Raw genomic sequence first — 20,324 nt, forward strand, 5'->3', positions numbered from 1 at the left:
TGGTTGGAGAGAACATGGTTTAATTAAAGGCAAAGCTGATTTTCAGCAGCTGCAGGTCTTGCACAGACAGACAAAAACAAAAAACAAAACCCAGAAAACAAAACAAAAAACCACAAAAGAAAGTTTACTACACAAAACCAGTTTCTGATAAAGATTCTCCTCCCCCTCCTCATTACTCCACAGTGAGGATGATAAGGCGAGGAATCCCGCCCCAAGAGTCAGAAAACATTCCAAACACCAAATTCTCATGCAGAATGGGGCTTTAGATGGGAGCTGGGTATTACTGGGAGTGAGATGGTAAACCTGGTTAGCTTGTCTAGGGCGCAAGAATCAGTGACAGTTCAAACACTGGAATGTTGCAGCTGCCTGAATGCAGAGCTCAAACACACAAACTGGGTAAAGGTAGTAGGAAAAAGGCTTGGGAAGAGGAGAGAAAGGTGGACACAGGGAAGGGGCTGAAGAGAAGCACAAAAGGTTTCATATTGCCATTGGGTAGGGGGCTTCACCTTTTCAGACCTTTCAAAAAAACAAAACAAAACCCAAACACCATGTCAAACTAAAAGAGCAATAATGTAAGCATACGGGCGGGGGGGGGGGGGGGGGGGGGGCGGGGGGGGGGCTCCAACCACTCTCTCTGAAGAGCAATGAGCGTTATCTCACCCCTTTTCATTGCTGGGGTTGCCCAGACTCCAGTGACAACCGGGGCTCCTGGATGTGCTTTGCTCTACAGCTGTCTTCCAGCTCTTAAGTTCCACACTAACTCCATACACTCGCACACACAACCCCTCCCCTCTGGGACAGCAGATGGGTACGTGTGTGTACACAAACATACAGACACACAAAGGAGAGACCTCCCAGAAAATAAACCCTACCACTAGCACAGCAATTGAACAATTAGATTGTTTCCATAATTTCCCCTTAAAATATTACTTTTCCAGGAAATGACTAACAGAAATGCTGTCCTTCTGTTTCTACACAAGAACATTTTCAGTCCTCTTTCCTCCTAATAAATATCAAATAAAGAGTTTATTTTCCTTTCTTTCGTCTCTTCCAAAATGGACGACGTCGTGTTTTCTTCTGTGCGTGATGGGCACATGTCCGTGCTGCCTTGAATTTCACTCTGAAAGTGGAGGCTGGGAGACTGCAGCTGGGCAGGGGCCTGGGCCCTCTGTGGGCTACGCAGATACTGCTGCTTCCTTCCTCTTCAGACTGTCTTTTGGGCCCCAACTGCTGGACCCCATGCTGTTGCTTCTTGGGGAGATGTGATGTTGCACACATTAGGAATAAAAACAATTACTAGCATACAGCATTGGGTAAAAGAAGGGATGGAGATGGGGCAGGAGGGTGGGAAGTAGAATGGGGGCACAAAAACCAACCAAAGAAAAAATAACCACACTGAAAGCTTCTACCTATTAGAACGTGTCAGGCTGTGAATGGACTAGCCTGCCTTCTGTGAGACTGCTTGCTGTGCGACTGTAAAATGTACAGGAATCAAAAACGTAATTTGAAATCCTACAGCAGTCTACCTGCTAGTCCAGCCCAGCACCACCACCCACACTGTATCCTCGATTGGGGCTCGAGCACCTACAGAGTGAAGGGCATTTCCTGCTGGAGTCTCCTGGCCAGAGGAAGGCCTACCAGAGCCTTCTGACAGGCCTTGAACTCTCCCTTATGGAACATTTCCACTGGCTGAAGAGGTCGGTTCCCCATCCTGTCACCACCAACCTCTCACAGGAGCAGTGAACGGGGCTTTCCTTGCTACACACTGACTAGAAGCACACCTGTGTATGGAAGAATTCAGTGTGATATTTTACTACTGAGAGTAATAATAATAAAAGATGTTTAAGAATAATTTCAAACTACATTCTCAGTCAGCAAAGCAATCATTAATGGATTCCTATTTTATTCCCCAAAGAGGAAAAAAGGACTGAGAAGTTCCCATTGGCTTCTCCCATCTGCCTTCCCTTCTCAGCTTTCACTTCCCATGTGGCTGGGGACATGCACGATGGAGAAGGTGAGAGGCGGTGATACCAAGTAACTGAGTGAGATAAACAGCAGTTCCTCTCTCTCTCCCTCCGGAAGGCCCCGGGGGGACGGAGAGTTCCTGATGGATTTTTCTTTTTGTTGCACTGCGAACATTTCGTGCACACTCAGCGGGCTGGTGGAATACTTACACCCTCTTGACAGCGAGAAACAGAAAAGAGGGCTGCCACCTGCAGGGGACTGTGTGGGCCAGTCCTGCAAACCCAACATGCCATGGTTTATGGAGCCTTCATTCCCAGGTTGCCACTTTGGCCTCAGTGTGGAGGGTTCATGGTGCCTTGTCCCCGTTGCTGTTTCTGCTTCTGCTGCATTAACAGCTGCTCCAGAGCAGAAGGTCCAGGATGCATCATGGAACTGGACCAGATAGACTGAAAAACAGTCCAGATCTTGTCAGCAGAGGTCAAATGCCAAGTTGTCTGAAAGGGATTTTTCAATCCCAGCCAAATATAAAGGCATATATATGGCCCCAAAACCCAACCCCACTCCCCATAAAAATCCAGCTATTAGAAAAAGTCATTACAAGACTCTTAAAGCTAGTTAGTTTCCATTAAGACTATTTTAAACCAGAAGAAGTGAAATCACATTTTATGTCAAGTCTTTTTACTGAAACTCAGCTGTATGTGGTACCACACAGGGCATTTACTATAAAGTTTTCAGGCAAATAAAACATTTCTAAAATTAGATACTCTTACTTTGTCAGAAAAGGCTTAAATCAAACATTCCAAAATGAATCAGAATTTTCTTAACCTTAGAATGAAACTGAAACCTTTGTTTTTGTCCACCTGAAGATACTGCTTTACCACTAGTGAATTCAGAAATTAAAAATTATCACTCAAGAATCTTGTAAGGCAGACCATGTTTCTAGGACTTTGTTATATATGTGCTATGTATCAGTCAACTCCGAGGGCCTGAGAAGTAAGTCTAGCTATTTATGTGAATGAAAGCAGAGACGCTTTTGCTGTAATAATCTTGTGGTTCTTGTTCCTGAAATCTACTCACCTTTAGGCTTTCCATGAGGACAGCAGAGGAATCCTCCATGGAGGGGCCATGGCCTGTCCAGGTGCCACTCGGAGTGCTGGCCTGATGCCAACTGCTCTCAGAGGATGACGTTGCTGAGAGATAATCAATGCCAAACCCACCCATGGCTAAGGGATGAAAAGAGGTAAGAAAAATTCAAGAAGATGTTCTATCACTGCCAATTGCCAGACCCCAGGGAAGGATAGAGTAAATTCTTTCAATTTTGCTTGGCAATGAAATGTAGATCTCACCTGGCTTATCAGTTTTCCACCGATCTGCAGTCCTTCTATCCCTGTTATCTGGAGTCCCAATGGGTCCAAAATTGGAGAATGGAACAGAATTATGGTTGTGTGTTGGAGGAGAGCTGGGCAGGCTGCTTGGGTTAGAGGAATGAGGAGACTGGCTGGCTGGTGTTGAATGATCTATTAAATAATAGCAACACAGGATATAGTAAATCATTGTTTCACAAACATACAAAGAACTACAGGTTCCTGTAGATCTGATCACTAAAAATTCTCCTAACAATAACCACAGGGCTTTGAAGGAAAGGGAAACTAAAGGCTCCAAAGAGATCTGCTAGATGCACTAATTTGCCCTGCCACACATATCTAAGGCATATTCTTCACCTTAAAAAAGCAAAATAAAATAGTAGGCAATTTTTGTCAACTGAATGAATGCCCTATTCTCACACGGCTATTTCAGATACATGTTTATTGGTCTTATGTATCAGAAAGAATTTGCTAACCTTAAGAATTACTATTAAGTCAGACTCTAAGTTAAAAATCTCAATTTTAAAAAGTGCAGAGCTGGGCACAGTGGTGTGCACCTGTAGTCCCAGCTACTTGGGAGGCTGAGATGGAAGGACTGCTTGAGCCCAGGAGTTTGAGTCTAGAGTGGGCAACACCGCAAGACGCTGTCTCAAAAAAAAAAAAGTGCAATTTTTCTGCAAAGAATGAACACCTACAAATAAAACTAAAAAGCAGCTGAGAACCATAAGATAGAACCTCTATTTTCTCCCTTACATCTCTGCTGGCTACTGAGGATGTAAAAAGTTTTGTCAGTAGCATTTATTACATAAACCGGCTTCTTCTTTTTTTTTTCTATTTCCTTTCAGAAGTTACAAAAACAAACAAACAAAAAATAAAAATAACCCAACAAATATTTATAATTACAGAATCTCACTATCCCTTAATCAATCTGAGTGTACAGGAAATGTAAGGTCTATAATTTAAAGAGTAGTTAATACCTGAACTGGCAGGAAGTGATGGAGACCACGGAGTCCCTTCAAAAAGGGAATACAGAGATGTTTCCTGGGGGGCCATTGAGGGACTGAGTTCTGCTTTGGAGCTGGATGTCAGGTTTTTCCCATATACCTCATTGAACATACTATTATTTGGGTATCTTTCCTGAAAGACATGACAGTGAAGTTATAAACTCACCCCAAGGAAAGAGATTTGAGAAAATCCAATGTCTTGTTCATGGATGCTTGGTACACCTTAAGCTTTTCTTAGGAAGAGAAATTTTGAAGGCCTTTATTTCTTTTTGTTTCAATTTTCCAGTCAAATTAATTTTCCTCTTTGCTTTCTCTCACCCTTAAATTTGCTCTGTGTAAACTATCCAGGTTGAAAATGTGAATAATTTATTTGGCTCAAAAAGAGAGCCCTAAGGGTTTCAATATTAATGAGAAGTTAAAGGGTTTTAATTCATGATGTACAAGTCACTAGTATGCCCCAATCAGAGACAAGGGGGATAAAATCAAATATCTGGAATACACTAATACACGGAAAATAAAGAAAAAACAGACATACTGAAACAGTATGAGAAAGACAATGATCAGTCTACACTAAAAGCACACAGCAGGATTCTTCATTGTTCACCTACCTGATTGAGAGAGAATCCGGTGAGGGACAGGAAAGAGGATGAATGTGACATGAGCTCTGAGGGCTTCTCCAATAAGGATTTCTTCACAGTCCCAGAAAAAAAGGTAATTAAGTTATACCTTCTATTTTCTTAATATTAATCTTACCATACTATGGAACCAAAGCAAAAGCATGCCTGTATTCGCCCACTGAGTACAATTTGAGGCTCAGAAGATGTGAATTCAAATCTGTTAACACCAAGACACCACCTAAGTGCCAGTTGCCACAGATGCATAGAATCCTCCTTTTAGATCAAACCTAGTCAGAGATTATATTCTGGCAGGGACCAGAGACCCTGGTAAACAGCACTCTGAGTGTTTATGAGGCATGGACCTCAGGAATCCCCTTGTCAATAGTTGCACTTAAAATAATCTCAAAACAAAATGCTGAACTGTTCCAACACTGTTTCTCTCCACCCCACAATTTTTAAAACATTAACATTGGTGACTTTTAAAAAGCCTTTCAAATCCATTTGACAAATGGCTTTGTTAATATGCTTTTTAAGCAGCTCTATTTGCAGTATATAGTAAAACAGTTGCTAAAAGTCAAGCTCACATTTACTGGCCCTAGCAAAGTTATTAGGAGAAACAAAGCTGAATCTCTAATGCTGTCACTGAATAGCTGGCTAATAAAACATTACTAAATACCTACGACAAGAGAAGCACTTTGACATACGTTGTATCATTAATGTTAAATATTGGAAGGGTTATAGTCGAAGTTTTTTTTATTCATTGTTGTTTTTTAAACATGAACAAAAAAACCCTGAAAATACTCCCACTTGTTCTACCATCAGCTCCATTTCCAATGAAAGGGACACTAAGGGAACAGGAACAGGAACTAAGGGATTAGGAAACAAGTGGACAGAGAAGCACTACCCTCAGTCCTTAAAGCCACTCCAGCATAAAAGCCGCAAGAAAGGCAAACATAGAGAGGCAACAGTATAGCAGCTGCGCTTCCACAATCCCTGTGCGCTCAGTCATGGCACTACTACCATTTAAGTCTCCAGGGGGATCTTTTATTGCTATTATTTAATAACTTGGTATGGGGCCCCTACTGCTACTACCCAGGCAAATTCTTAAGGGAACTTCAAGTGCCAGGGATGGCAGCAATGTCATGAAAGCTGTTAAGGTTTTATTTCTCTTGACACTAAAATTAATGTACTTTAATTTTACGAATGTGTTCTTGCCCTGTGTTTATGAGAAAGAAACAGCAAGAAAGTAAAATTTACTATCTTTTTATGTTTTATTAAGGTGTAATAAAGAGAGGGGAAAAAGCCTCATAGCATACATCTTTCTTTCCATCTTTTATACTCCCCACCCACAGTAAAATATAATATGAACACTGACAAGCATATAGAATGATGTTCTTTGAAATGCAGGCTGAGTTCTCAGATTTTATTTTATGTGATTCTAGTTATTTTCATATTTACTCATTTATGACACTCTGACAATGTTTATAAATAGAATCCTCTTCATTTTTACTCATTCTGTTTATGAATCCAACTTTGAATTTAGATCAGGGCTCTTTCTGCATTTAGTTAACCAAACAAAAAAGAGCCATATACTGTTCAGTAATGTCAGTCAAAAAAAAAAATCAAGAACATATTTCCTTTCATATTTTGGCTACATATGAGAAATAAATCTCACTGTTCCTAAGCAAGATTAAATGATACTTAAAATTTCTGGGTCCAGATGGAAGTGTCACCTGCAAAGTGAGTTAATTTGTCACCATCACATCGTATGTGTGACCAGCTCTGCAGAATGCTTTCTGGATAACACATAAAACCAAGGTATGTCTCCATGATTTGGGAGAACTATAAAGGCAGAAATGTTTTGCTATATCCTACTACCAACTTAAGGTTGGTTTAGGCAATTAGAAAATATGTTTTACAGTTCTGAAAAGGACAGCCCCAGGAAGAGAAGAAATCACCTAATCTGTGTACTACAGTATCTCAGAGAAGCAGCTGGAGGTTAGACCAAGAAGCAGAATTATGTCAAATACATACAAAAAGGCTTCGTCCAGGAAGAGAGGCGAGAGGCCCCAGCAGAGCCGGGTAAAGATCAGGAGGGTTAGAAAAAATCAGCTCTTCCTCTTCCTCCAAGGCAGCCAGACTCTTTAACAGGTCCGGAGGAAGCAGAGGGGAGCTCTTGGGGTCCTAGTGACAGAAAGCATCACAGTGAGAAGCAATAAGGGATAACAAAAGCATAAAGGAATAGTAGCATAATTAGGTGGAAGAAGACAACTAAAGTCAAGGGGATAGTGAGATAGATGGTATTAGGCAAAGAGAAAAAAGGCTCTGAAATGCAAAGGCAAAGCGACACAAGGACAATAATGGAGAAAGTTCAAGACAATAGAAAAGCAAAAATACTGACAGAGCAGAACACAAAAGGTTAATGTGGCTAGTGAGTAAAACAATGCTATGGAGCAAAATGATTAGCATATCTTGTGCTAACAGAGAAACAGATCTTTTAAAAAGTTACTAACATTCACCTGTTTCTCATGAATAAAAAGGGCAAAGAAAGGGACCTCCACTGTCCAAGATAACTGGCTAACCTTGTTCCTCTCAGAGAGCAATTTATTTAAATATCAGTAAACCTATTTTTAAACTTAGATGATTCAGCCCAACTGAGAGGAGTGCTTTGTCTCAGAATTCTCTAACATGCTGTTTTAGAGATTTCTGTTCATGGTTTCTTTGCCAGACCATCAGAGCTCAAAATCAGTTACGGAATTCTTCAGCTTCCAAACTAAAACATACTGTGCAACTTTGAGGAGGAAACCAAGAGCTACACCAATACTCAGTGGCATTCTATAGTACTAACGAATAAGAGTGGCCTTTTTATAAGATCTATTTGAGATATTCAAAAGACAGTCAACCTCAGACCTATCTCCAAATTGCCCGGTGATAGGAAAGAACACACACCTCAAACGGCATCCTGGGTACAGGATCCTGCTCTGGACGGAAGACTCCTGGTGACCGTTTGCCCCTGCGGTCTATATTTGCTTGCTGTGCCATTACAGATCTGTTATCAGCCATGCTGTAGGAAGAATCCCAGTAGAATTCTGGGACCTTGACTTCTGAGGGATTATGGTTATATGGCTCCATGGGAAAAGGCTTCATTTTTTTTTCTAGAGGCTGCTGCTGCATTACAGGAGGTTGCAATGACGGCTCAAACAGTTTTATGGGGTCTTGGGTCTGAAGGTAGTAGGGCTGTTTCACAGGCATAATTTTCCCTAATGGGCCTTGAACCTGAGGGGGATTCCACAGCTGTTTGGAGGCATCTGCCTGTTGATACTAAAAAAGAGATGCCTGTCATAAAGGTGAGGATAAAATGCAATATTACTTATAATGAATGCTAAAGAATCACAGAATGAACTTGGGGTGTTTTCCAACCAACAAAACTCTAGGCAAGGCAGCAGTTTCCTTTACCTTTTGGGCTTTTCAATACTCAGAGCTTTTTGGAAACAGATTATGGGCACCACACTCATATTTTCTTTTAATTCAACTATTTAAGAGGTTTAATGAATGAATGAATATATTTGCATAAGAGTGTTTGTTTCCCCTTTCTGCTTCAAGTGCTGTGCTTCCAACGACAACATTTAAGATTGGTGTCACATCTTGTCTTAGCACCTCATCAAGACTGTGATTCTATTTCCCTAGTAGTTTATGTTCCTATAGGAGAATTATTTGCAGAAAATCCATTTTCAATAAAATGGACACTTAGTAGCAGCCAAGAATGGTACTTAAGATCTAGTATTTTATCCTTTACAAGAGTAAGGAAAACATTTGAACTTTCATAAACAGTAGAGACAATACTTTTGTTTTCCCATAATCACTATAAATCTAAGCAAGAAGTACGTCAAAGTTTAATGAGCATTTCTAACATTGAATCTTTCAGCATTTCCCCTTATTTCATTCAGCTGGATAGTACACACAACTGTAACTTACCTGCTGGAATCCAGAGTGGTGAGGCGGGCTTTTCCCCAAAGCCGGCACAGCTTTTGTAGGGGATTGTTGTTGCTGAGTTAGAGCTTGAACCTGCAGCTGGCTTGTAGACTGTGCTGTTGGCTGAGCTGGTAAAGATGTAAGGGGTTGCTGGGAAGGTGGCTGTGATTGTTGAGGTCCCTGGTTCATTGGCCCTGGTCCAGAGGGCCGTTGCTGGCTGTAAGGAATGTGGGACTGTTTCCCAGCTTGCACCTGGTTTCCTGCTGGAGAGTGAGCTGTAGGCTGAAGAAAGGTTCCTGGGACAGAAACACCAGCTGGGAAGGTGTAACCTGAGCCCATAGAAAATGCCACAGGCGGGGGGATAACATATGTTGGGGGCGGAAACCCTTCAAAACAGAAGAACACAGCTTTAGTTTTAAGGAAACAGCAAAAAATTGCAAAAAAAGTCATTTTTTTTTTTAACAGGTAGGTAGAGGGAGTCTTCTAACACATCACAAAAGAGATTAGTCATGTTGTCAATCTTTAACTTGATTTGAAGAACTAAAAATAGACTTGATATTTTTCCTCTATCCACTGAAGTAATGAGTGTTCTGTGAGTAGCTTCTGTATTTAGTGATAGGATTTCCTTCAAAATAACAAACATGCACTTGTATGTACACTACACAGAAACAGTTCAAAAATAATTTTATAAGTATTAGGGAAAATAGAACTTTTTATGGCTTAGTAACATTACTCCAACAGAAAACACATTTCTCAGTGACTGAATAGAAATTCTTGCACAGAAAAGATTAAGTAGAAGAAATTACAAAACATATTTACCTGGCCTGCTGGGAAGAGGAGGGAAGGCTCCAGGGTGATGAATGGGGATGAACTGGGAGTTACTTGCTTGAGTTGGGGTTTGAGTTACAGGTGTTTTTCTGGCTTCAGACACTGGAGTCTTTCTTAGTTCTGTCTGGGATTTTACCTGTAACCAATAGAAGCAAAACTATCTATAATAAATTGAAACTCAAATGTGTTAGAAAGAAGACCCTACTCCTAAGAAAGTATTTAAAACCTCATTAGATCAAAAAGTACATGCTGAAGATATTTAAATTCACCTAAGTTAAAAATGGAAAATCAAAGCAAATTATTTAATAGCCAATAAAAGATAATTTTACTATCTTAGTTTTACTAATTATGTTGCTTTCCCATGATCACAAAAATCCAAAAATGTAAAGGACCTTAGAGCCCATTTGTTTTACAAATGAGATGCCTGATGCTAACAAGTTGAAAAAAACTTGTCTATGACTTTAGGTTGCTTGTTCTGGGGCCCAGGGTTCTCTATACTCTAATTCATTAAACGACATACATGAATTATGAACTAATAATGACTATTAACCCATAGGTGAGTTATTTTGGCCCTCAGTTTAATTTCATCTGGGTAGCCATATGTGTACAGTCAGGCATCCACCTTCCACCCTGCAACTTTACCACCCTTCAGAATAAATAAGGATACTTTCAGCAGTAAGGAACAGGCCCTGAGAGCCTATAGATGGAGCCAGAGAGAAGTAGATGTCATATGCACTGCTCAAAGTTGAGCAAAATGAGGGAACATGAGTAGCATTTATAGAAAACCCGGGACAAGGTACAGAGTGTGGTGATATGTTGACTCTTTCTTTCTTTAATCATTTATAGGTGATTTGAGATGGATGAGAAACCAAAAAAGGAGATTGTATTTTCAGTCTGGACCTTATTGCGAGCAGTTACAGAGAATGGAGGAAAGGTAAACAGAAAATGCTGGACTCATTACCTCTAAAACTCGGATCCTTTGGCTTTCTAGTTCATTTTTTTTTCTTGCCTTTCCCTAGCATCTCTCTCTCTCCCCCATGTCTTAATTTCTACCTTGTCTTTCTGTTTCTCTCCTTGCTATAATGTTAAAATGGAACTATTATTTTCTTATTTCTCTTTCTCAAAAAAATTAGAGAAATACTTCAAAGGTACTATTTATTTGTAAGCAGCCTTCAACAATGTAAAGTTTCTCATGCAAACACATACATTTGCTAAAATTTGTTAACAACTCACATGGCCGCTTAAGTATTTATTCAAACATTAATAGTATTAATAAAACCATCACAGAATAAAGGCCCTTTTCTGTTTATATGAAACCATCTTTTCTATTTGGGAAAATATTTTAATAAAAAGAAAGTCACAAATAACTGAGCAGTGCTTATCTTTTCCCAGCAAGAAACCTGGGTTCTTCCTTTATAAATTCCCAGGATCCAGGATAAGATTAAAGTGATATTAATACCAATAGCTGGGACAAGTATAATTGTCAAGAAAAAAGTCTCATATTTTTCCAAGAAAAAAAAATACACACACACACACACACAGTGTGAATAGTGAATCTAAAAAAAAAAAAAACCGCATAAGCCTTAATATACTCTTGGTTCTACTGGATCTACAGAAGACCCCAAATCTCCACTATAGCATTGACAAATGGTAGTTATATCTTCCAAATAAAATATAATCCTGTGTGAAACTGACAACTCTGCAACTAATCCTTTCAAACTGCTTAAATTGGTGAGGATTGACGAAAGTGTCAAATCAGGCTGAGATTTTTTTTTCACTCACAATTCCCAAGAATTGAAAAAGTAACCACCTATCACAGCTCTTTATATAACCTTACTATGCAATTAAATAATGCATTTAAACTTCCAGGATGGCCAATTCTCATGGCTTTAGAACAAAATGAAAAATCTTGCCTTTTGTGTGAGCCTTCCTCTACCTGCTTTATAGTTCAAATACAGCTTACCTGCACTGCCACATTCTGCTTTCCTGTTTCCTGTAACTTTTCTAAGGTGCATTTCTTGGTTTCAGTTTTCCTCTTGTTGTTGTCCTTCTTTCCATCATTCTTAGTTACAGTTATTCCTTTGCTATAGTCCCTTCTCACCTCTTTGGGAGGAAAACTTCTTCCTTGGTCTCTGTTCACTTCTCGTGGCTTAATGTTTTCTTTGAAGGTAACCACTGGCTTCTCTCCTGTGTCACAGTTGTTGCTTAAATTTCGGCTTGTAGATAGCACTGATTTTAGCCCTGGGCTCCCATCTGCAGCCAGCGACTCTATCACAGATGTTTCTTGCAGAATGAGGTTCTCTTTGGCTTCACTGGGGTCTTCCAGTATTAATTCTGGGATTTCTGTGATAAACAACAATTTCCCTACCTCATTTTCACACTGAATCAGCCTAAAAAAGCAAAAATAAATCCATATATAAAAAACATTAACTTAAAAAATAACAACTGAATTGTGTGTGGATCCAAGTCAATATATTCCTAGCACTAATAACCATGAAAACAGCAGGATATAACAATGTGGATTCAGGTAACACAAAAAGTAGTTATGTAGAAACTGAGGTTCTCATTATCACACTTAACATCGTCACAACCTATCCCTCTGGCTCTTTCAACGTTTGCTAGAATTTACATTTTCTGAGCATGCTTCAAGTGCAAGACACTAGTCTAGGGCCCTTGATATGTCCTATAAGGTAGCTATATATAATTCCTATTCTATAGATGTGAAAATTGAAGCTTGGAGGTGGTAAGTTCATTCAAACATGCAAACATTTAACTACCTACTGTATGACAGAAACCTGAATACAAAAATGAGTAAGTAGTTAGTGACTTTGGAAAGGTTATAATCTACTGGGGAGATCCCAAGGACACCCACTTGAGAAGCTGCGGAACTCGAAACGGAACTCAAACCCATGGAATTACAAAACCTGCGTTCTTTTCCCCACACTAACGACCACATCTGCTTTGTACTTAACTGGCTACTAGCACGAGCTTGGTCTGTCCTGCCTGAAACTGACTACCATGCCCAGGCCAATACAAATTACCATGACTGTGAAAGTACAATTCAGTTAGATTTACAGAGATATTTATAAATTAGAGCAGAAACTCACGATAAACAAGAAAGACCTCTGTAATACACAATAGGGAGAACAGAGATTCTAAATAAAGAGTATACTTACTCACTAGGGTTATAATTAGATGTTGTGCTACCAACATGTTGATTTAAGAGTTCATGATCGACAATATTTATACCAAAGCCTAAAATATGTAACATATGAGATGTGTATGTGTGTGTGTGTGCGCGCGCGCTTATCTAAAAAGGTGGTTAAAAAGGGGTAGACCAGAAGTTCCAGACTTACCTTGGCTGATTATCAGCAATCCATTTGCCTATAGAGATCAAGCGTTGCTGTCGTATTCGTCGTTGCTGGCCTTCTTTGTCCCCTGTAATACCCTGGTGACCTTTGGAAAAATCCAAGTTCCTAAAATTGACACAAGCAAGTTATGAGAATATTAAATTGCTAAAGATATTTTCCAGGCAACCAAGTTCACCTGATTAACTGTAATGGCTTCAGATTACTTTCCACATAGGTTAGCTACTTGATGTAATCAACTGCATTTATTAGAATTTATACTCCCAGAGATTTTTACAAACTATGAAACAAAGCAGAAAAGAAAATATACAAATTCATTACATTAATGTCATATTTTTACTCACATTTCACTTTCTAGTCAGGGAGCTCAAATAAACCACAACTTTTTATTAGGAAAGATTCTTTTATCATTTTAAGAATAAAGTTTTATAAACATTTATCTTGCATGCCAAGTAATTTGCTTGAAATGACCATGGCAATGCTAAGAGTCTCTGAGGTGCCTATTTTAATAAATAATATTAATCTATCCACTTTGTGGTGGACCATTCTAAATCAGAAAAATGTATAAATATCATAAAGCATATAGAATAACTCATTGATATCAGAAGGGTAAACCAACCTGAAAAAATAAAGATTTTTCAGATTTCTCCTTATTAAACTTTTTTTTTTTTTTTTTAAAGAAGATTTAAGAATTGCCAGGCAGAAGGCTAGATGCTGAGGACACAAAGATAAATAAGACTCCCTACCTTTGGGAATAAATAATTATGATTCAATCTGATAAGCATAATAAGAACTATGTAAAGAATTAAGTGAATATAGTAAAAGGAGGATGAGTTCCTTCTGAGAAGCTCTGAAAGGTTTCATAGAGTGATACCTGAGCTGGACCTTGACAGGTATGGCTAAGTGCTTACCAGGCTGGTGATGGAAGGGCAGTAGAGGAGAAGGAAATGTTCTAGGCACAACATGAACAAAGGTGTGGAGGAATAAAAATAGGGAGCTATTCAAGTATAGCACATAGTGTATAGAGTTTATAAATATTGGGGGAAATGGCAGAAAATAAGGCTGAACAACTAGGAGCTGGATAGTGCTGGAACTTGAGCATCAAGCTAAAAGAGACAGTGGAGCAACCGGGAATGGGTAAATAAAAATATTAGTCATGCAACATCACTATTTCCATACTTAAAAACTATAGGCAGTGTAGAAACAGACTATAGAAGGAGAGGAACTATACGTAGGAAGGTTTTTATACTTCAGGTAAACTGGTGAGAAAAGCCTGAACTATGTATGGGGAAATAAACGGAAGGACTTGAACCTAAGAAGCATTTCAGACACATAACTACAAAGGCTTGGTGAGAAAGACAAATAGAAACAAGGGTTTTTCAGATTTCTAGCTTGGTCATATAGATGGGTAATGCCACAGGCACAGACAGAAAATATAGAAAGAAGATTGCTTTTTGGCTGACCAAATCGGAAAATATAAGCTCAATTTTTGGTCACGTTAAAGTTTAAAATGCGTAAGGGAGGTTAGATTGTTAGAATATGCATCCAAACTTCAAGAGAAGTCAAAGCTGAAAATTTGGGACATACCATTCAAGAGACATAGGGATGGATTTGATTAACAGGGTGAATGTACAAAGTGGGAAGGAAAGGGCAAGAAAAGAATCCTGGAAAACAACAACATTCAGAGGCATGTAGTTTAAAAGAAATAGTGAAAAAGACTGAGTGCTAAGGGTGGGAAAAATTGCATCACAGAGCTAAGGAAAAAGGTTTCATGAAGGAAGGAAATCGACGGACTCAATGCTGAAGAAAATTCAATAGGATAAAGACTATAGTCACTGGATTTTGGTATCTAGAAGGCACTGATAGTTTAAACCACAGTAGGCTGAAAATGATCAGGAGTTGAAGTGGAGTCAGTCAGGTTGGCCCACGCTACTCTTTTTTTTTTGAGACGGAGTCTCGCTCTGTCACCCAGGCTGGAGTGCAGTGGCGTGATCTCTCAGCTCACTGCAGCCTCTGCCTCCTGGGTTCAAGCGATTCTCCTGCCTCAGCTTCCTGGGTAGCTGGGACTATAGGCGCCCGCCACCATGCCCGGCTAATTTTTTTTTTGTATTTTTAGTAGAGACGGGGTTTCACCAGGTTAGCCAGGATGGTCTCGATCTCCTGACCTCATGATTCACCTGCCTCTGCCTCCCAAAGTGCATACTACTCTTTTTAAGAAGTTTGATGATGAAAAGATAAGGCAACGTAGGAAAATAGAGGGATGTAAATTCATTTTACCTTTTTAAAAGAATGGGGCACACTTAAATGTTACTAGGCTAAAGATAATCAGTTGTTTAAAAAAGAAAGGAAAGAAAGACAAGACACTGGAAATACAATGCAGAGAGGATAACAGATGGAGCAAGGTTCTTAGGGAGGTGAGAAGGGATGGGATCAAGGGCACAGATGGAAAGGTTACATTTTAATTTTTATTACACAGGAATTGAAGGCGTGACATACACAAATCCAATTCACAACAACTTTCAGTATTACTTGACGTTACAAAAATAACACACAGCTGGGACAGATCAAAGGTTCCTCTACATCCAAGCCCAATTCTCTGCTAATTTTAATACTGCAATCACTGGCAATGATAAAGGTACTTCAGCTATCACCTACCTGAAAGAAGGTCTCAATGCCAAAAATCCTTGTAATTCAAACTCCTCTGGAAGTGGTGTCGCTAGAGGGTCAAAATCAAAATTTGCAAACATTTTAATTAAAATGTTGTTTGGTGGAATACTGTTCACTAAATTTTTTAAAAAATTAACATACAGAAAGAAATTATAATGCTTATTGTTCTCTGCTCTTCTTTATCATGATCCTGATGAAAATAACTCACCTGTCAAAACTCTGCATGTTATCTTTGGGACATAGACATTCCCCTAACACTCACCTAATACTCAATGCTGAGGAGAATGGCTTTTAAAAAAATCAGCAGTCTTAAAAATTCATAGTCTTGGATCCAGTAAGCCCAATGTTTAGATTACCTGTCTCTTTTTACTGAAAGTATTGAATAACATTGACATCATCTGAGAGCTTGTAAGAAATGCAGAATCTTGGGTACTAATTCAAACCTACTGAATCATAAACTGTATTTTAAAAAGATTCAGGTGATTTATGTGCAAATTAATGCCTGAGGAGCATGGATTTAAGAGAAAAAAAAAGTCAGAAAGAAGCCAAGCCAGAGGTTGTTCAGTGCAGCATTATTTATTTATAATGGGGAAAATTTTAAAGCAACAGAAAGTGCGTAAATAGATTATAGCACTTCCATAGGATGGAATATTATGAAGCCAGTAAAAGTCATGTTTTCAAAATGCTTAATGACAAAAGAAAATGCTAACAATATAATACTAAATTTCAAAATCAGGCACAAAACTTTATTTGATATGAATCATTTCCTCTGTGTGTGTGTACACATAAGAAAAAGGCCCGAAGAAGATATACTATCGTGACTAGTAAAAGGTATCTCTGTATGGGAGATTTGTGTTCTTTTTCTTTGTACCAAATTTTCTACAATGAGTAAGTATTACTTTGACAGAGCAATGTTCACGTTAATTGCTTTTTTTAAAATAGTAAGAATGAGGAGGAAGGAAAGAAAGAATCTGAAGGTATTACACTCTCTGAACTCCTATTTGAATGATGCTAAATGAGAATAAGCTGCCAGAAGAACTGGGAGAACATTATCTACTTCCACCCACCCACTTATGTAGAGTTCACAGTCACTTCTGAGATACTGAATTTAAAATCAATCATTCATCACCAAAAACCTCTTTTTCTCTGGCATTAAGCCACCATTAATGATGGAGAACCACATCAACAACACAAGGTTAGGGTAGCCCTTACCACTAATACTTGAGAGGTCCTCTTCATGGGGATGGAAACTATTCAGAAGAGAAATCAACCAGGGCCAAATGCTGTAAATTAAAGAAATAGTTCAGACTTTATTTTTATATAAGAGAAACCAGAACACTAATAAGCCATGAAAATGGTATCTACAGGTCCTGGACTTTATGTATTTTTCCCTTATTTCAGCATTTCAAAGGCTGTATAATTTTTAAAAATGTACTTTCAAAGATACACTAGATAATGATAAAGATACAACAAAAGGGACAAATTTCCATGACGGAGACCTACTACCACTGTAGATCATTTCCCATGCTCCTAATTCAACAAATGGTGAAAATAATTTGTCAGTTTTAAACATGGAAAACTGAAATAGGCTGAGAAAATTCTGAGCAAAGAAATAACATACTATGTTTTTATAGAGCTTTCACATACATTATGAGTTGTGGAAGCCGCTGTTAGTTCTTTAATCTGTGACAGGGTATGGTTATACCACACAAATCACATTCCCTGTTCAAAGTGATAATGCCTCTTTTTTTATGGTACAAAAAGTCCACATTTTTACAACAGCCTTAACTCTAAACTCTGTTTCTTAATACACAATTTTTGTGAAAGCTTACACATGAAATATTAGAACATATTCTTTCCACTATTCAGAAGTAAGTACTATATATGTATTTGTTAACTGTGTCCTTGGTTCCTGAGTGAGGTATGTTAAAGTTTCCATTATGGATATAGATTTATAAATATCACTTTACATATAAACATTTGTATCAAAATCTCTGTTATCTTTCAAACATAAGAGCAATTTATAAATCTGATGTATTATATATGACAGGGCAAGATTTTTGAAGTGAGACAAATCCAAGTAGTTTGAGTGTTCATTTGCTGGGGTGAGGAATAGATGTGATGGGTGGAAGTAGCCATGTTGCTTAAAATTATTTGGTTAAAGTAATTAGCTTAAAATAATTTGGTTTTGGCCTGGAAACAATTACTTTGATTTTCCTACAGTAGACTCATCTGTCTAATCACATTCTCCTTAATATGAAGCTTACCTCTGAATATGTATCAACCAATTTTTATTAAAAAAGAAAGAAAGAAAAAGAAAAGCATGAGGTGAAGTGCCCAGGATAGAGAAACTGGACATAAATAATCACACTACGGAAAATTGTAAGTTAACTATTTGGGACAGTTGTACACTCTGAAATATGGGAATATGCTACTTTAAAAATATCAACAAATATATACACATATTAAAAATATATAAACAAATATTGAAGAATAAACGTCTGCTACAAACCTTTGGAGATGTAACAGATTACAAGAGATAGTTGGAAAAAAAGGTCAGTAAACTAAAAGAGAATACTATACTGTACAATGTCTTCATGCAACACACATAAGCTCTCGAGAAAACACTGTAGAAAAAGCGCATGAGTGGATGACCTAATGATATACTGCTTTACCCTATAACTATTTTCTACAAAGGAAAATCACTATTCCACGTATTCATTAGCTTAAGAGAGTATGTTCTCAAAAAAGTACAAGGGAAAGTAAATTCTAGAAATTGAGAAGGCCCAGATATAAGAAACTGAAGATTATTTGAATATACATAAAATTCTGAGTTCACAAAAGAAACAGTCATTGTTTTTCCATTACTTAAAAGATATAAATGAACATTATAACTTTAGTGTATTAGACACACAAGGAAAAATCTTCAGTTTTAAAGTGATATCCCATGCTAGTCTTTAAAATGAGTACTAACATAATTTAACACAGAATCAAACACCTACAAGGGCATAATTCTAAAGATTTTGGTAAATCTGATAGGAGGAAGTGGAAAGAGTAAATGACAGAAAAAAATGGAGGGATAAAATGTTTGCCAATGAAGCTCTTCCTTCTGGTTCAACATCTTTTGCCATGAGAAGAAATGGGAACACACAGAATGGGCCAAAAGGATCACTGTACAAGAACAACAATAAGAAAAAACAAAACACAATGAAAATAACAATTCCTACCCATAAATATAAAAACTCTATAAGCAAATGGTAAAACATGCAGTTCTTCTTTTGTAACATTACTGATATAATATATTGAATTAAACATAAATTTGAGTTCTAGAGTACACAAGAGTAGAAAAACTGTATAGCCTGAGTTAAGAAATAAAAATTTTATGCAAGGAAGCAATGTCTGAAAATCCGTATTACTAAAACCAATGCTAACATTAAAAGGAGATGTATATAGTATGCTGTGCTATGTTACTAAACTCTATTCATGATAATGTCAATATATCATGGAAAGAGCTTATAGCTACATGAGAGAAAAGACAATTATGAAGCAGACAAACCATAAGGTCTTTCTTTTTTTTTTTTTAGACAGGCTGGAGTACAATGGCGCGATCTCAGCTCACCGCAACCTCTGCTTCCTGGGTTCAAGCGATTTTCCTGTCTCAGCCTCCCGAAGTGGTGGGATTACAGGCATATGCCACAATGCCTGGCTAATATCTTTTGTATTTTTAGTAAAAGAGATGGGGTTTCACCATGTTGGCCAGGCTGGTCTCAAACTCCTGACCTCAAGTGATCCGCCTGCCTCAGCCTCCCCAAGTGCTGGGATTACAGGCATGAGCCACAGTGCTTGGCCCACAGGGTCTTAAATGTGGCTTAAAAAAGGCATTTTCTAAGTTGTGACCTTGGTCAATATATGTGCTGGGCCACAAAGCAAAACTTTCAAAGAGATTCTCCTTAAATATACCATCAAAATATGCAGGGGAGGAACTTCCTATTTGGTGCCAAGCCACCTTGGAAGTATTTATTTCTATAATCAAAGGTACACTGAAAGTTTTCATTTGTCATTGTAAAATCAATGGTTCCTAAGAGCTGTCAGAATTACTGTGAGTAGAGATGACAGAGAAAATGGTGAGAATCAAAATAACTTTCAATCTTTATGCTTCAAATAAACAAATATTATTCAAATTGAGTGTTACTGTAAGGCAACATCAAACAGTTCATGTACAGAAAAAAATGGAAGAAATAAAAATCTCTTCCCTTCAACTCAAACAAAAAATTAAGGAATACTGTAATAGATAAGAAACAAACTGGTTTTACTTCAAGTTCACTTTGAAATGTGAAAAATGCCTTTTCCCCAGGACAGCAACTGGGAACAAGGGAGTGTACAAGGAGTCACAAATCCTTAAGACTAAGCCTCACATGAAGAATTCAAATAAACAAATGAAAAGCGTACAAAGAGGTCTTCAGTTCAATTTCCCGAGAGTCGGCAGAAAATACAGTATTCTATTGTTCAAATGTTGTATTTTAGAAGGCAGTTTTTACA

At 38.1% G+C, this 20,324-nt stretch overlaps 1 protein-coding gene and 1 long non-coding RNA gene across 37 annotated transcripts in view; one reads left to right on the plus strand and one right to left on the minus strand.

Annotated features, from left to right (window-relative positions):
- SMG7 (SMG7 nonsense mediated mRNA decay factor) overlaps nucleotides 1–20,324 on the minus strand; it is an 82,831-nt gene continuing 62,507 nt past the window's right edge. For 11 of the 36 annotated variants that reach the window (XM_016933922.4, XM_063810547.1, XM_063810527.1 and 8 more), the window contains 13 exons: nucleotides 16,998–17,068; nucleotides 15,774–15,834; nucleotides 13,107–13,226; nucleotides 11,852–12,140; nucleotides 9,742–9,886; nucleotides 8,926–9,308; nucleotides 7,900–8,271; nucleotides 6,985–7,134; nucleotides 4,942–5,022; nucleotides 4,307–4,466; nucleotides 3,312–3,482; nucleotides 3,043–3,188; nucleotides 1–2,411 (listed from right to left, as the gene is read on the minus strand). In XM_016933922.4, coding sequence (XP_016789411.1) covers nucleotides 2,298–2,411; nucleotides 3,043–3,188; nucleotides 3,312–3,482; nucleotides 4,307–4,466; nucleotides 4,942–5,022; nucleotides 6,985–7,134; nucleotides 7,900–8,271; nucleotides 8,926–9,308; nucleotides 9,742–9,886; nucleotides 11,852–12,140; nucleotides 13,107–13,226; nucleotides 15,774–15,834; nucleotides 16,998–17,068 — 2,263 coding nt within the window. In that variant the 3' untranslated portion in view covers nucleotides 1–2,297. Of the gene's footprint in view, nucleotides 2,412–3,042; nucleotides 3,189–3,311; nucleotides 3,483–4,306; nucleotides 4,467–4,941; nucleotides 5,023–6,984; nucleotides 7,135–7,899; nucleotides 8,272–8,925; nucleotides 9,309–9,741; nucleotides 9,887–11,713; nucleotides 12,141–13,106; nucleotides 13,227–15,773; nucleotides 15,835–16,997; nucleotides 17,069–20,324 lie in introns of all 36 variants that reach the window. The other 25 variants (XM_016933892.4, XM_063810501.1, XM_063810482.1 and 22 more) reach the window with 3 other exon arrangements.
- On the plus strand, nucleotides 3,113–20,237 carry LOC129135686 (uncharacterized). The gene is made up of 3 exons (XR_008536692.2): nucleotides 3,113–3,205; nucleotides 10,597–10,684; nucleotides 19,370–20,237. It is a non-coding gene; the product is annotated as an uncharacterized LOC129135686 (long non-coding RNA).

Source organism: Pan troglodytes, chromosome 1, assembly GCF_028858775.2.
Source record: "Pan troglodytes isolate AG18354 chromosome 1, NHGRI_mPanTro3-v2.0_pri, whole genome shotgun sequence".
NCBI lineage: Eukaryota > Metazoa > Chordata > Mammalia > Primates > Hominidae > Pan > Pan troglodytes.